Source organism: Tamandua tetradactyla, chromosome 14, assembly GCF_023851605.1.
Source record: "Tamandua tetradactyla isolate mTamTet1 chromosome 14, mTamTet1.pri, whole genome shotgun sequence".
NCBI classification, from domain to species: Eukaryota; Metazoa; Chordata; class Mammalia; order Pilosa; family Myrmecophagidae; genus Tamandua; species Tamandua tetradactyla.
The window spans coordinates 94,601,008-94,614,447 of NC_135340.1; the positions used below are offsets into that span (position 1 = coordinate 94,601,008).

Genomic DNA, 13,440 nt, shown 5'->3' on the forward strand with positions numbered 1-13,440 from the left:
TTAGCTTATTGTTAAGGAGATGTGACTCAATCAGTGTGGGTATTAAACCTGACTGACACGTCTCCACCCATTCCAGGTGGGTCTTGACTGGTTCACTAGAATCCTTTAAAAGAAGAAGCACTTTAGAAAACAGCTAGAGAACAAGAGAGAAAGCCAGGAGATTCAGAGAGAGCAGAGAAGGACGACAGAACACCACAGAACCACAAAGCTGAGGGCCCACCAGCCAGCGAATTTTTGAGATGAAGAAGGAAAACGCCTCCAGGGGAGCTGGAGAGGAAGCTAACAGATGACGTCGTGTTTGCCATGTGCCCTTCCAGCTAACAGAGAAGCCCTGACCGTGTTTGCCATGTGCCTTTCCACTTGAGAGAGAAACCCTGAGCTTCATCGGCCTTCTTAAATCAAGGTGTCTTTCCCTGGATGCCTCTAATTGTACATTTCTATAGACTTGCTTTAATAGGGATATTTCCACGGCCTAAAAACTGTTAACTTCCAACTTACTAAACTTCCCCTTTTAAAAGCTGTTGTTTCTGGTATGCTGCATTCTGGCAGCTAGCAGACTAGAACGACAGGAGTGGAGCAGGAAGGAACAGTGGGACACATGAGACAATCTGGGGGGAAGCAGTGAGGGCCCAGTGTCTTGCAGTGGATGCAAGGTGGAGAACTCTCCCTCACTGCCTTACAGGTCTGGGTTCCGTCGCTGCCAACAGCCTGTTCAGTCTCAGGACCAATGTGAAGTTTATAAACCTGATATCTATCTAAGACCTAAAAACATACAGCGAATGAAAACAATTTTTTTCTCAAAGTGAATTCAACCACAAAGATACAAAAGAGAGAGAGCTTTATAAAAATAATACAAAGCATGCTCTCAGATCCCAGTGGAATTAAAGTAGAAATCAACATGAAGCAGCTGGAAAATCCCTAAATATTTAGAGACACACTTCTAAATAACACACGGTCAAAGAATTCCTTTCGAGAGAAATTTTAGAATATTTTGACAAACTGAAAATGGAAAGACAACCTGTCAAAACTTGTGGGAAGCAGCAAAAGGGAAACTTTTGCTTAGAGGGAAACTTACAGCATTAAATGCATATATCAGAAAAGAAGAAAGATCTAAAATCAATAATCTAAGCTTCCACCTCAGGAAATTAGGAACACAAGGGGAAATTAAATTCAAAGTAAGCAGAAGAAAAGAAATAATAAAAAATATAGAGAGAGGTTAAAGGAAAGAGGCCACTTTCAAAATAGCATCCTGGGTAGCTTCTAAGACTACCCCTTCAGGCCCCCAAAATCAGGAGGACCACTGAAGAAGCCAACTGCATGCTGACCACTAGGCTGGTCCCCACAGGAGGGCAAGACACTTCTGCGTCTCTCCAAAGATAAACAAATGGCCAAAAACAAGAAAAAAGGCTCAACATCATCAGCCATCAGGGAAACGCAAATCAAAACCACAATAAGATGCCACCTGATGAGAATCAAAACATCAGATAGTAAGTTTAGTGAGGTTGTAGAGAAACGGGAACCCTCAGACAACGCTGATGGAAACACAAAATGGTGCAGCCGCTTGGGAAAATGATCCGGCAATTCCTCAAAAGGTTAAACACAGAAATGCCATATGACCTTGCAATCCCACTCACAGGTACATACCCAGAGAAATGAAAACATATGTTCACGAAACACTTGTACACAAATGCTCACAGCAGCATTATTCCCAAAAGGCAAAAAGTGGAAGCAACCCAAATGTCCACCCGCTGATGAATGGATAAATAAGGTATGATATATCCATACACTGGAATACTACTTAGCCATAACAAGAAACAAGGTACTGATACATGCTACAACACAGATGAATTTTTAAAACACTGTGCTCAAGTCCCCTTCGGGGAATGATGAGAAAGGGGAAATATTCAACTTCTCCAAGTTGAATTCTTGATATTCTCACAAGCAGTGTGGATAACCAAAGCTACAGGCTGAGCCCCGAGTCTTGGGGTTTGTTCATATGAAACTTAACCCCACAAAGGATAGGTCAAGTCTACTTAAAATTAGGCCTAAGAGTCACCCCCAAGAGAACCTCTTTTGTTGCTCAGATGTGGCCTCTCTCTCCAGCCAACACAACAAGCAAACTCACCACCCTCCCCCTCTCTGCGTGGGACATGACTCCCAGGGGTGTGGATCTTCCTGGCAACGTGGGACAGAAATCCCAGAATGAGCTGGGACTCAGCATCAAGGGATTGAGAAAAACCCTAGAATGAGCCGAGAGTCAGCATCATGGGATCTTGTGCATTAAACAGATATTACCTTTAAGATGTAGTGGAGAGGCTGGAGGGAAGTGCCTGAAAATGTAGAGCTGTGTTCCAGTAGCCATGTTTCTTGAAGATGATTGTATAATAATACAGCTTTCACAATGTGACTGTGTGATTGTGAAAACCTTGTGTCTGATGCTGCTTTTATCTACCTTGTCAACAGACGAGTAGAACATATGGAATAAAAATAAATACTAAGGGAAACAAATGTTAAAATAAATTTAGTTTGAAATACTAGTAATGAGAGGGAGGGGTAAGGGGTATGGTATGTATTTTTTTGTTTTCTTTTTCTTTTTCTGAATTGATGCAAATGTTCTAAGAAATGATCATGATGATGAATATGCAACTGTGTGATGATATTGTGAGTTACTGATTATATACGTAGGACGGGATGTCATAAGAATGTTTGTGCTTGTTATTTTTTTTTAATTAAAAAAAAACACTATGCTCAGTGAAAAAAGACAGTCAAAAAAAAGAACACATATTAATGATTCCATTTATATGAAATGTCCAGAATAGGCAAATCCACAGAAACAAAAAGTACACTGGTGGTGCTGAGGGCTGGAAGGGATGGGGACAGCTAGTGGGCGTCCATTTCTTCTGGGGTGATGGCTACACAACTACAAATTCACTAAAAAACACTGAACCACCTACTTTAAATGGGTGAACTGTACGGCATGTGAATTGTCTCTGAATAAAGCTTTTATTTAAAAAGAGAGAGTCTCCATTCTCACCAGCCCATCCACAAACACAAATGGAAACCCAGAGCGCAAGACCCTGAGACAGGCCTGGTGTCCTAAAAAGGGCTGGACCGGAGGGGCGAGAGGCGCCGGTGCCGCCCCGTGAGCCTCTGGACCTAAGGTAAACAGTCTCCCTGCACAACCTTCCGTCCCAGTGAAGTGTCAACGCGACCCACCTCACAGAACTGAACAATCACATTAACAGCAGGTGTGAAAGTGTCTGGGGACCGCGTCAGGCACACAACAGGCACTCTGTACAAGTCAGAACAGTGCAGTACTGAGACATGCTACACGGCACAAAGACCTTCACAAATGTAAAGTGCTCTTATGATTTCATACATAAAATTATGGCATATATAATAACCCATCCCCAGCTCCCATGCTGCCTTCCGGAGACTCACTTGAGCTCAGCGCCCCATTGTTTCAGAGCGAAATTGATGGGGTTTGCATGCCCTGAGGCTGGCTGGCTTGCGGCTTGCTCTCCCACCAGCTCTCCAGGGACAGTTTCCACAGCTAGGATATTTCTGGCTTTTTCTGCAGAAGGATTTGGATGTGGATAAATTAAATCTGAAAGAAAAAAAACATTAGTCACTTAAACACAGATTTTATATACTTAAAAAAAATCTAATAGTCTAAAGATGGTATGTTTTTAAATGTATACTATATAAAAACATAATCTGTGGATAGCTTCAGTGTTTCGAGAAGATCTTCATCTTCATCTACAAATGATCAAAGGAAGGTTCCATTATGCCTCAAACGACCAAGGAAGAAGAGAGAACAGGCTCCTCCACTGTCCTGCGACTCAGTGAACCTGGCATACACCTGTACCAGGATCCGCTCGCCTGCACGGATTAAAAGCAATTTCCAGAATACACCATTAGGCAAAAAAAAGCAAAGTGCAGATCAGATGATACTATGCTACCTTTTCTCTAAGAAAGTAGGGACAGTATAATTATACATACATGTTTGTTAATTATTTGTAAATGACACTGGAGAGATAAGCTTGCATGTCACAGACCAGGAGCTTAGTAAAGTCAAAGGAAAATGCACTGATGCTGAAGTATGATCAGATTTTAGAATATAATGTCATTAAAATTTAAGTTTTTGAAATATTTAAGTTGGAAATGATGTGAAATCCAGCACTTGCTTCAAAATACGGCGAGTGAGGGTGCACGGGTAGTTCAGGGGTAGAATGCTCGCCTTCTGTGTGGGAGACCCGGGTTCCAAACCCCCCAAAAAAGACAAACAACTAAATAAGGCGAGAGTATACCAGAGAAGGTAGGATTTAAGAAATGAGTATGACTGTTGGATCGCTCTTCTGATATTTCTGTTGGTCTCCAGTGTCTTGGAGCAGCTAGAAGCAAAAATGAAAAATCGTGGAGCTGTACCCAATACCAAACTTTAAAATCTGTTCTGCAACTACTTGTTTAAATGTACCTGGAAATTTACTGCTTTTTTGTATATATGCTATATTTCATAAAAAAATAAAAATAAAAATAAGATGAGAGGATAAAGTGGGTAGAGGTATCACTAAAACAAGATCAGCCAGGAGAAAATTGCTGAAACTACCTAATCGACATGGAGTAATATCATGCTATTCTATCTTTCATGTGTATACTTAAAATTTCTTTTTTGTTTTTTTTTTTAAGTGTATTTCCAACTATAAATTCACGGTATTCTTCCAAATGGCATAACCCCTCTGTGAACAGGGAGTGTCAGTAAGTGGAATTTAACATTACCTCTCAATAATTAATTCTGTCCATACGCTCCTTTAAGAGTCTTTACATCAGAGATAGCAAGTGCTACTCTTTCTGTGATAACAAAAGCAGAACAAAACTAGTCAACACTGATAGGAAAGGAAATTTTCCAAGGAAAAATTATTTTTTTAGCCAGACGAGCACAACAATCCCAGTCACTCAGGCCAAGCCTCTGTGATGGTCCCTGACTCCGGGAGCCACCTTGGAAACCAGTGCCCACACCCGGGGGATGGCCCCCCACGTGGGCTCCTAGCGAACCGGGACCAGTGCCCACACCCGGGGATGGCTCCCCACGTGGGCTCCTAGCTGGACCAGTGTCCACACCTGGGGATGGCCCCCTCCACGGGCTCCTAGCGGACCGGGACCAGTGCCCACACCCGGGGATGGCTCCCCACGTGGGCTCCTAGCTGGACCAGTGTCCACACCTGGGGATGGCCCCCCACGTGGGCTCCTAGCGAACCGGGACCAGTGCCCACACTCGGGGATGGCTCCCCACGTGGGCTCCTAGCTGGACCAGTGTCCACACCTGGGGATGGCCCCCCCCACGGGCTCCTAGCGGACCGGGACCAGTGCCCACACTCGGGGATGGCCCCCCACGTGGGCTCCTAGCGAACCGGGACCAGTGCCCACACTCGGGGATGGCTCCCCACGTGGGCTCCTAGCTGGACCAGTGTCCACACCTGGGGATGGCCCCCCCCACGGGCTCCTAGCGGACCGGGACCAGTGCCCACACCCGAGGGATGGCCCCCCACGTGGGCTCCTAGCGGACCAGTGCCCCACACCCGGGGAATGGCCCCCCACGTGGGCTCCTAGCGAACCGGGACCAGTGTGGGAAGGGCTCCAAGAACCCACTGGGAAAAGACTCTTGGGTGTGAAACACGCACGTCACCACTGTGTATGTGTCGGGACATCCTGGCTCTGCACAGCTCACAGTGCGGTTTTGATGGAAAAACAAGAGGGCGGAACAGGTTGTGGGCTTGAGTCAAGAAGGCAAGAAGTCTAACCCACCATGGATTCCAAATCTTAGTGCAAATTTTCCTACAGTAAGCACTCGACTTTGGGGTCCCAACAACCAATGACACACAGCACATGCACCAAAAGAGCACACCTAGAAAACCTTCGCCAAGTGATAACACGTCAAGCCACAAGTCACCACAGAACCCGCTGGGGGGTCCCGGGTATCTGGTCCCTTCCTCCGAAGCCTGGGGTCCCAGGAGATGGCTTGGGGACCGGAGGGGGAGAGGGGTCCCACCTCAGCCTCAACCACAGTGGTTCCTCTTTTCACCGTTTTATGTATCGGTGTTCCCCGTAAGATTTCATTGAAAAGGGGGTTCCAATACACAGCTCAAAGCCACTAATCCAGTCTGGCCTCCTCTCCCCACTTCAGCACTGGGCTGTGGCCCCTGCGGCCGCCCAAGGCAGGAGGAGACGGCTGTACCTGCGGCGCTGGCACCGGCGAGCGCGTGTGCAGTCAGCGTGGGCACGGGTATGGGCTGGCCCCCTCTCCGCTCCTTCTGAGAAAGGTCAACTGCCACGCAGGTTTCGCCAAGGCCGGTCTTTCACAGACCCTCACAGGCGATGTGCCACAATTTTCAGCCAAGCCAGGAAATAAGCAACAAACTGTCCTCATTTCTGTAATGAGCCGAGTCCAGTCTCGTCTTCCTGTGTGGGCTGGTGGCAGGGTGATAAACCGCTTCTCTGCGGGCACAGACTGTCAAATGCTTTCGTGTGGCAAAGCGCCTGTTACCAAGAAAACCCCAGTCCCTGCAGCAACCCTCAGCCCCCACTGGAAATACTTCCTGAGGAACTCGGAGGCCCTGGGGCTGCTGGGGCCCGGGGGGGTGGGGTGAAGACCAGGAAGATGGTGGAAAAACAGACAATTTCTAAAAGGAATTATTTCGTCTGAAAAAGGCAACGTCCCAGAGTTGCACACTCTTGTAGTTAGTGGGGATTTTTGTCCCATTTCAGTTTCAAAAGACCAAGTGAAATTCACTTTATTAAAAGCGGAGCTGCTGCCCTCTCCTCGGTCCATATCCTAATATCAGCATTCATGGAACCGCCCCCAGGAGAATGTGAAAGGAAAACATAAACTTGGACATGACAACATTTCCCTGAAGTTCTGAAGAGGCTGGACTCCGAGGACGGGCTACTGGAGTTCACAAACGCGGGCTCTTCCCGCAACGTCCGTGGGGGGACAAGGCCTGTGCTCCAAGGCTTTGCTGTTTAGTGCTTCGCTCCCCTCTGTCCCTTCACGGCACGTTCAAATGCCTAAAGGACACTTCTGAGCTTGCAGATGCAACTTTTACATTTCCTAGGTTCCAACTCCAGCTCAGCCCCTTAGTTCCAGTATGACCCGGGGTGAACCCTGCTGCACTCTGGGGGCCTCAGCGCCCCTGTACCAGCACCTGCAGCCTGACACTGCCCCTACTCATCCCTGGACTGCCTCAGCCAGTCTCCCTCTGCCCTACTGCCCTGCTTCCTTCAAACAGGCTCGGTTCCTTCATCAGCAACTTCTTCGGAGAGCAGAACTGAGTACCGTGGGAGAATGCTCCATACAACGAAACCCTGGGGTGCAGGGGCTCCCAGAAATGAGGGCGGAGGCCTGGGAACACTCCCACACAGGCCAAGGAGCACTGATAGGAGGGACAGGGGCGGGGTGGGACTCATCTGGAAACATTCTGTCTCTTTCTTGATCAAAGTGAATTTTCAACCAGATTGTAAAGGAGAGGTCAGGGCAATAAAGATGATCTTCCAGGTAGGAGAATAATGAGTACCTAAACACAAAAAGGAGACAAACGGGCTGCTTGGGAGATGCAGCAAGTCTCCAGGTTGTAAGAGTTCTGCCAGTCTGTCCCCCACTCCCACCCACCAGGGAGACACACTGTGTGAGAACCGGGCCTCTGTCTCACTTGCTAACAGCTACACCCCCAGCAACTAGCACGGAGAGGTACTCAGTAAACACTGGTCAGATGACCAAAGGAGTAAACAGAAGATGGTAACTGGCTAACACGGCAGGGCAGGGAAGGCCTGGGGGTTCAGGCATCCAGGTAGGACGCAGAAGTCACCGCAGGTCTGTAACGGGATACAGCCATGGCCCCTGCCCACCCTCCCTCTTCATGCCTCCTCACCTCTGACCGACTCCCTGAACTGGGGTGAGAGTTGCATACCTGATGCTCTGACTTCCCTCTCTCACCCTTCCCTGCTCCCCTGCAAATCAGCTCAGCCAGCTCCCCAGATCTAGACTCAGGGGTCTCTTCTGGCACCAAATCCAGTCCGACTTCGGAGCATTCTCCTTGCAGACCCCTCTCCAGCAGGTTCTGGGCAGCTCCTCGAACACAGCTGGAATCTAACCAGGCTCATGGCCTCCGTCATATATTCACCCCCTTCACAAAACCTTCACACCAGAAGCAAACTCAGAAAAGGAGAATGAGTGATGTGCTCCAGGCCACAGACGCTTCCTCCACTATAGCATGCTGTCTCTCAGCTACGATGCTGGCAATGGTACTACTTACCCCTTGAAATAATGCACAGTAATATCTGGTATTTATACAAAGGATTACACACAAGCACAGCCTCTCTGATCACTCCTATGGGATCACGGCGTTAAATGATGACACGTAACCTTGGCTCTGCCAAGGCTAGGCCTCTACTCCACCCTGCTTTCCTCTGGTTCGACTGGTACTGCACAGACACACCGCAGGGGCTGCAGGAGGTGAGAAGAGCCGTGACTTCCCTTCCCCTCCCCCGTGCCCCCTCCCCCCGCACACATCAGAGTGTGAGTGACACTGTGTGCTGCTGCTGAGGAAACGCACGGCCGCCACTCAAACCACCTTCACAAGGCCACTTTCTGAAAACCCCCACGCATATTCAAACCCAGGCGCTTTCGCTCCTGCTGGGACCACGAGTGCTGACGTGCTCCTGGATTCTCAGGAAGTCTGCGACACGCAGTCTTCTCACCCTGGCTTGTATTCCCGCTGGCTGAAGCAGGAATGAAGTCCACAGAACAGACGAGACACGCATCCGGTAAGGCCATCCTTTGGGCTCTGGCGCCCTCATTCCCCAAAGCTAGGAAAGTGCTGCTTTTGGATCTTGGCGAATTATTCCTTCGCGTGGGATCTAGGTCTTTATCCAAACACAGAGGACGATGCAGAGTAATGTTTGTGACACAAACTTCGTTCAGAGACCAGGATGCTGAAGGGAAGGCAGACAGAGCACAGTAAAGAGACTACAAACCCATCCCACTCGCTCATTCTCGGTGACTAAGGTAAAGCTGCAAATTCCAACCACACAGGTAACGGACTCTCATTCTGAAGACATGAATCCTAGACAAAACCTTTAATGTAGGCAATTGTGCAACAGCACCAACTGCCTATCCGATACCCATCCCAGCTGCTTCCTTACTTACGGAACCCTGATTTTGATGGTGGGTGCATGCTCAGCTAAAACACTTTCCTGTCCGGGGAAAGACTCCCTTCCCACCACGGGCAGCCATGTGACACTGGGCCAGCTAATGAGTCATAAGCTCAGAGTTTGTGGGGAACCAACCTCTCCTGCCAGGGACAGCCAGCCTGAGAATAAGTTCTCCACACGCTGAGGATGGAAAGCTGAAAGGAACAGCCTGGTTTCTGCAACGGCACTGGTGAGTAACCGAACCAACCACAGACTGTCTACCACATAAGACAAATAAATCCCTATTTATCTATATCACTGTTAGTCAAGTTTCCTGTTATTTGCAGCTGAATATAATCTTAACCAATTCAAAATGGTAACATCTTCTCTCTTTACACATGCATTTTTTCCATTCTGTTTCTCATTTAATCCTCAACACAAAGCTATGGAAGAAAAAGGCCAAGGTCACTGTTAGCATTTTCAACCCCGTCCAGCTGGGGACCCGGAGGGTACCCTCTGCCCTCTAAGTCTACCTGTTCTCCCTCCCTAGGATCTCCCAGCTCTGTCCACTTCTTTCCATTCTTTCTCCCACAACCACGGTCAAGACCACTACGATGTCTAGCCTGGACCACCACAACAGCCTCCTAACTGGCATCCCTGCCTCTTCCCTACCAACTAATCCATCCGAACCATCAGCCATGATTCTCAAAATGCCCATCCGACCCTATCACTGCCCCCCTTTCCATGTCTCTGCTTATCTTATAAAGCTCTGCAGGTCTGGTCCCGGACCACCTGTCCAGCTTTAGTTCTTTGTCACCCCAGCCCACTCACCACCACTCTAAATTCAAGCAAGGCCCTTGGTCCCTAGGGCTTCTTTCCTTTCCTTTCCTTTTCCTGGTTCACGAGGCCGGATCCTGCCTGACCTTCAGGACGTAGCTCAGGACTGCAGCCCAGGACGCTTCTCACACACTCCCCACGCCCTGCACTCCAACATGACAAGCACAGGCAAGTTGCTTACGGTCATCGTACTGCATTTTACGTTTCTCTTTCCCTGTGTGTGTCACTCACTAGACTCCATGATTCTAGAGAACGTGGACTCTGATTTATCTGTCTGTATATCCCAAGCACCTGGCACAATGCCTGGAACACAAGAATGCCTGAAATGAAGAACTGAATAAACAAGCTCCATTTTATAGATTAGGAAACTGAGGTTCAAAAAGACATAGATGGACTGGCGTTCCAGGAAGATGGCGGAATAGGATGGGTTGAGTTCACCCTGCTCCAAGGAACTGCTAGAGAAGGGACGGGGAGGTGACTGAGACGGCAATTCCAGGGTGTAAGTGACCTGGGGGAGTCTCTACACCACTCAGGGAGGTCCTGGCTGCAAAAGCTGAAGAACTGAGACGCACAGAACCAGAGATCATCCAGCTGGTGCAAACAGCCTAGTGCATCCCTTTCTAAACAGAAGCCCAGAGACTTCAGGAGTGCACGGATGGGGAGAGTGGGGCTAGGAGGTAAACCAAGTCATGATCCTTGAATGTGCTACCCTCACTGGTGTAGCCCCGTGACTCACTCCACACCCCAGCACCCAGTCACCCCTCCCACCTCCCCCACCTCTGTACCGCCACCACCCCCACCTCAAACGCACATCTGCCCCAGTACAAACTACCTCTCCCATGCAAGTGCAAGCGCAGTCTCGCCTCACCTCTCGCGAGACCCACCTTTCCCTCCCTGCCCCCTGCAGGCAGCTGCTAGCGCATAAAGGCTGAGGAAACTCACCTTCATACACAGGCCACACCCGCCAGGCCACATCCGCCCCCAGCCCACACAAGTGCAACCCCAGCCTGCTGGCCCCCAACTCTGAGCATGTGCACTCCAGGGCCCCACCCCCAGACCAGTGGACGCAGGGGCACTGCCCCCAGACCCACGCACCCGCACAGCCACATCCTCCCGACCGCCAGGCACCCATGCATTCATTCGTACACTAACTTCTTGACCCCCGCACCCCAACCCCCCGCCCCACAAAGGTGCATACTTGTCCTATCCCCACCCCTGCACAAGCACCCTGCTCCCACACCTGACAGGTGCTTGAAGGTGAATCTGTGCTACGTAGGCCCTGACCTGCACATGTGCACCCACTGCTCCAACCCCATTCACACCTGCGCACTCGTGCCAGGGCACCACCCACCCCACGCCACAGCCCCTGACCACACACATCCTGCAACACCTGTGACAAGTGCTCACCCCTACACGCTCCCACGTCGGCATCCAGGGCTCTGCTGGTCCCTCCCCCTGCACAAGGCCACACCTACACCCTACTTCTACCCCCGTGCCTGACTCTGTGCCACCTACCCCACACCTGATACCCACGACCCCCATGCTCCAGGCACAAACCACATCCTGCCTGTGCAGCAGCCCCCGGGCGTCCACTCAGCCTCCCCATCTGCCTCCCACAGCGCTCCACCCCCATGTCCCCATGCCGCGCCCTGCTCCTGTGCTCCAAGGCCGGCCCGAGCGGCACTGCACACCCACGGTGCCGGCACTGCACCTCCACAACCCCGCGCCCCACACTCACAGGCACTAGCGGAGCATCCCTGATCTGTGCCTCTGCCTGCTCTGCAAAGCGTCACCGCACTGCAGGGCCCCGCGCCCAGCACCTGACTCCATGTCCATCCCGCAAATACAAAGCTTTAGGCTACTGAAGGAAATCAACTTCCAAAGTAAACCAGTCAAGACATTCACATGCCACAAAGTCAGCAGAAAATCATCAAGCCTATCATGATACAGACAGACAGAGCCCGGACTAATGACCAATTAAGACACCGGAGAAGACACGGACGCTGGAACAACTCATCAAAGATGTTCAAATAACTTTACTAATTAAAATCAGTGGGATGGCTAATGGCACAAAGGAGATCAAGAAGACACTAGAAGAGCACAAAGAGGAATATGAAAGAATAAATAGCAGATATCAGAGTAATTAAAGATGCTGTAGACCAAACAGAAAATATACTGCAGACACACAACAGCAGATATGAAGAGGCAGAAGAAAGAATAAGTGAACTAGAGGAGAGGACAACTGACTTCAAACCCTCAAAACAGAATTACTGATTGTATATGTAGAATGGAATGATTTCTAAATGTTTTGTTAGTTAATCTTTTTTAATTAATAAAAAAAAACAGCGAACAGCAAAAAAGATGGAAAAATTTGAATTGCATCTCAGGGAAATGATGGACAAAACAAAGCACAAAAATATTAGTCTGTCAAATGTTGAAGAGAAGCAGAAAATCTTGAAAGCAGCAAGAGAAAAACAATCTACTACATACAAGGGAAATCAAATAAGACTGAGTTCAGACTACTCAACTAGCACCCTGGAGGCGAGAGGCAGTGGTAAGATATATTCAAGATACTGAAAGAGAAAGACTTTCAGCCAAGAATTCTGTGCCTAGCCAAATTATCCTTCAAAACTGAGGGAGAGATTAAAGTTTTCACAAAGAAGTCCTGAAAGAATTTGTCAACAAGAGACCAACCCTACAAGAAATACTAAAAGGAGTTTTGCCAGCTGAAAAAAAAAAAAGACAGGAGAGGGAGGCCTGAAGGAGGGCACAGAATTTAACAGTACCACTAAGGGTAATTTAAAGAATACAAAGAGAAAGAGGGAAAAGAATATATAGATCTGACAAATAACATAAAAAAGATAAGATGGTGGAATCAAGAAATGCCTTTTCAGTAACAACTTTGACCGTTAATGGACTAAACTTACCAATTAAAAGATGCAGATAGGCAGAATAGATTAAGAAACATAATCCAGCTATATGCTGCTTACAAGGGACTCATCTCAGACACTAGGATACAAATAGATTGAAGGTGAAAGGATGGAAAAAGATTTCCAACGCAAGTTGTAACCAAAAGAAAGCAGGAGTAGCTATACTAATATCAGACAAAATAGACTTTAAATGTAAAGACATCATAAAAGACAAAGAAGCTCACTATATACTAAATAAAGGGTCAATTCACCAAGAAGAGATAACAATCATAAATGTTTATGCCCCCAATCAAGGAGCTCCAAAGTACATGAGACAGACATTGGCCAAACTGAAGGAAGTGATAGATGTTTCAACAATAATAGTAGGAGATTTCAATAACCTACTGTCCTCTACAGATAGAACAACAAGACAGAAGATCAACAAGGAAACAGAGAACCCAAACAATGTGATAAAAGGAATTAGACCTAACAGACATATATAGGTCAC

General features: G+C 48.3%; 1 protein-coding gene across 1 annotated transcript in view; it reads right to left on the reverse strand.

Annotated features, from left to right (window-relative positions):
• The window catches only part of TBC1D2B (TBC1 domain family member 2B), a 112,742-nt gene that overhangs the window by 49,234 nt on the left and 50,068 nt on the right, over window positions 1–13,440 (reverse strand). The window contains exon 3 of the mRNA XM_077126755.1: window positions 3,442–3,607. Coding sequence (XP_076982870.1) covers window positions 3,442–3,607 — 166 coding nt within the window. The remainder of the gene's footprint in view (window positions 1–3,441; window positions 3,608–13,440) is intronic.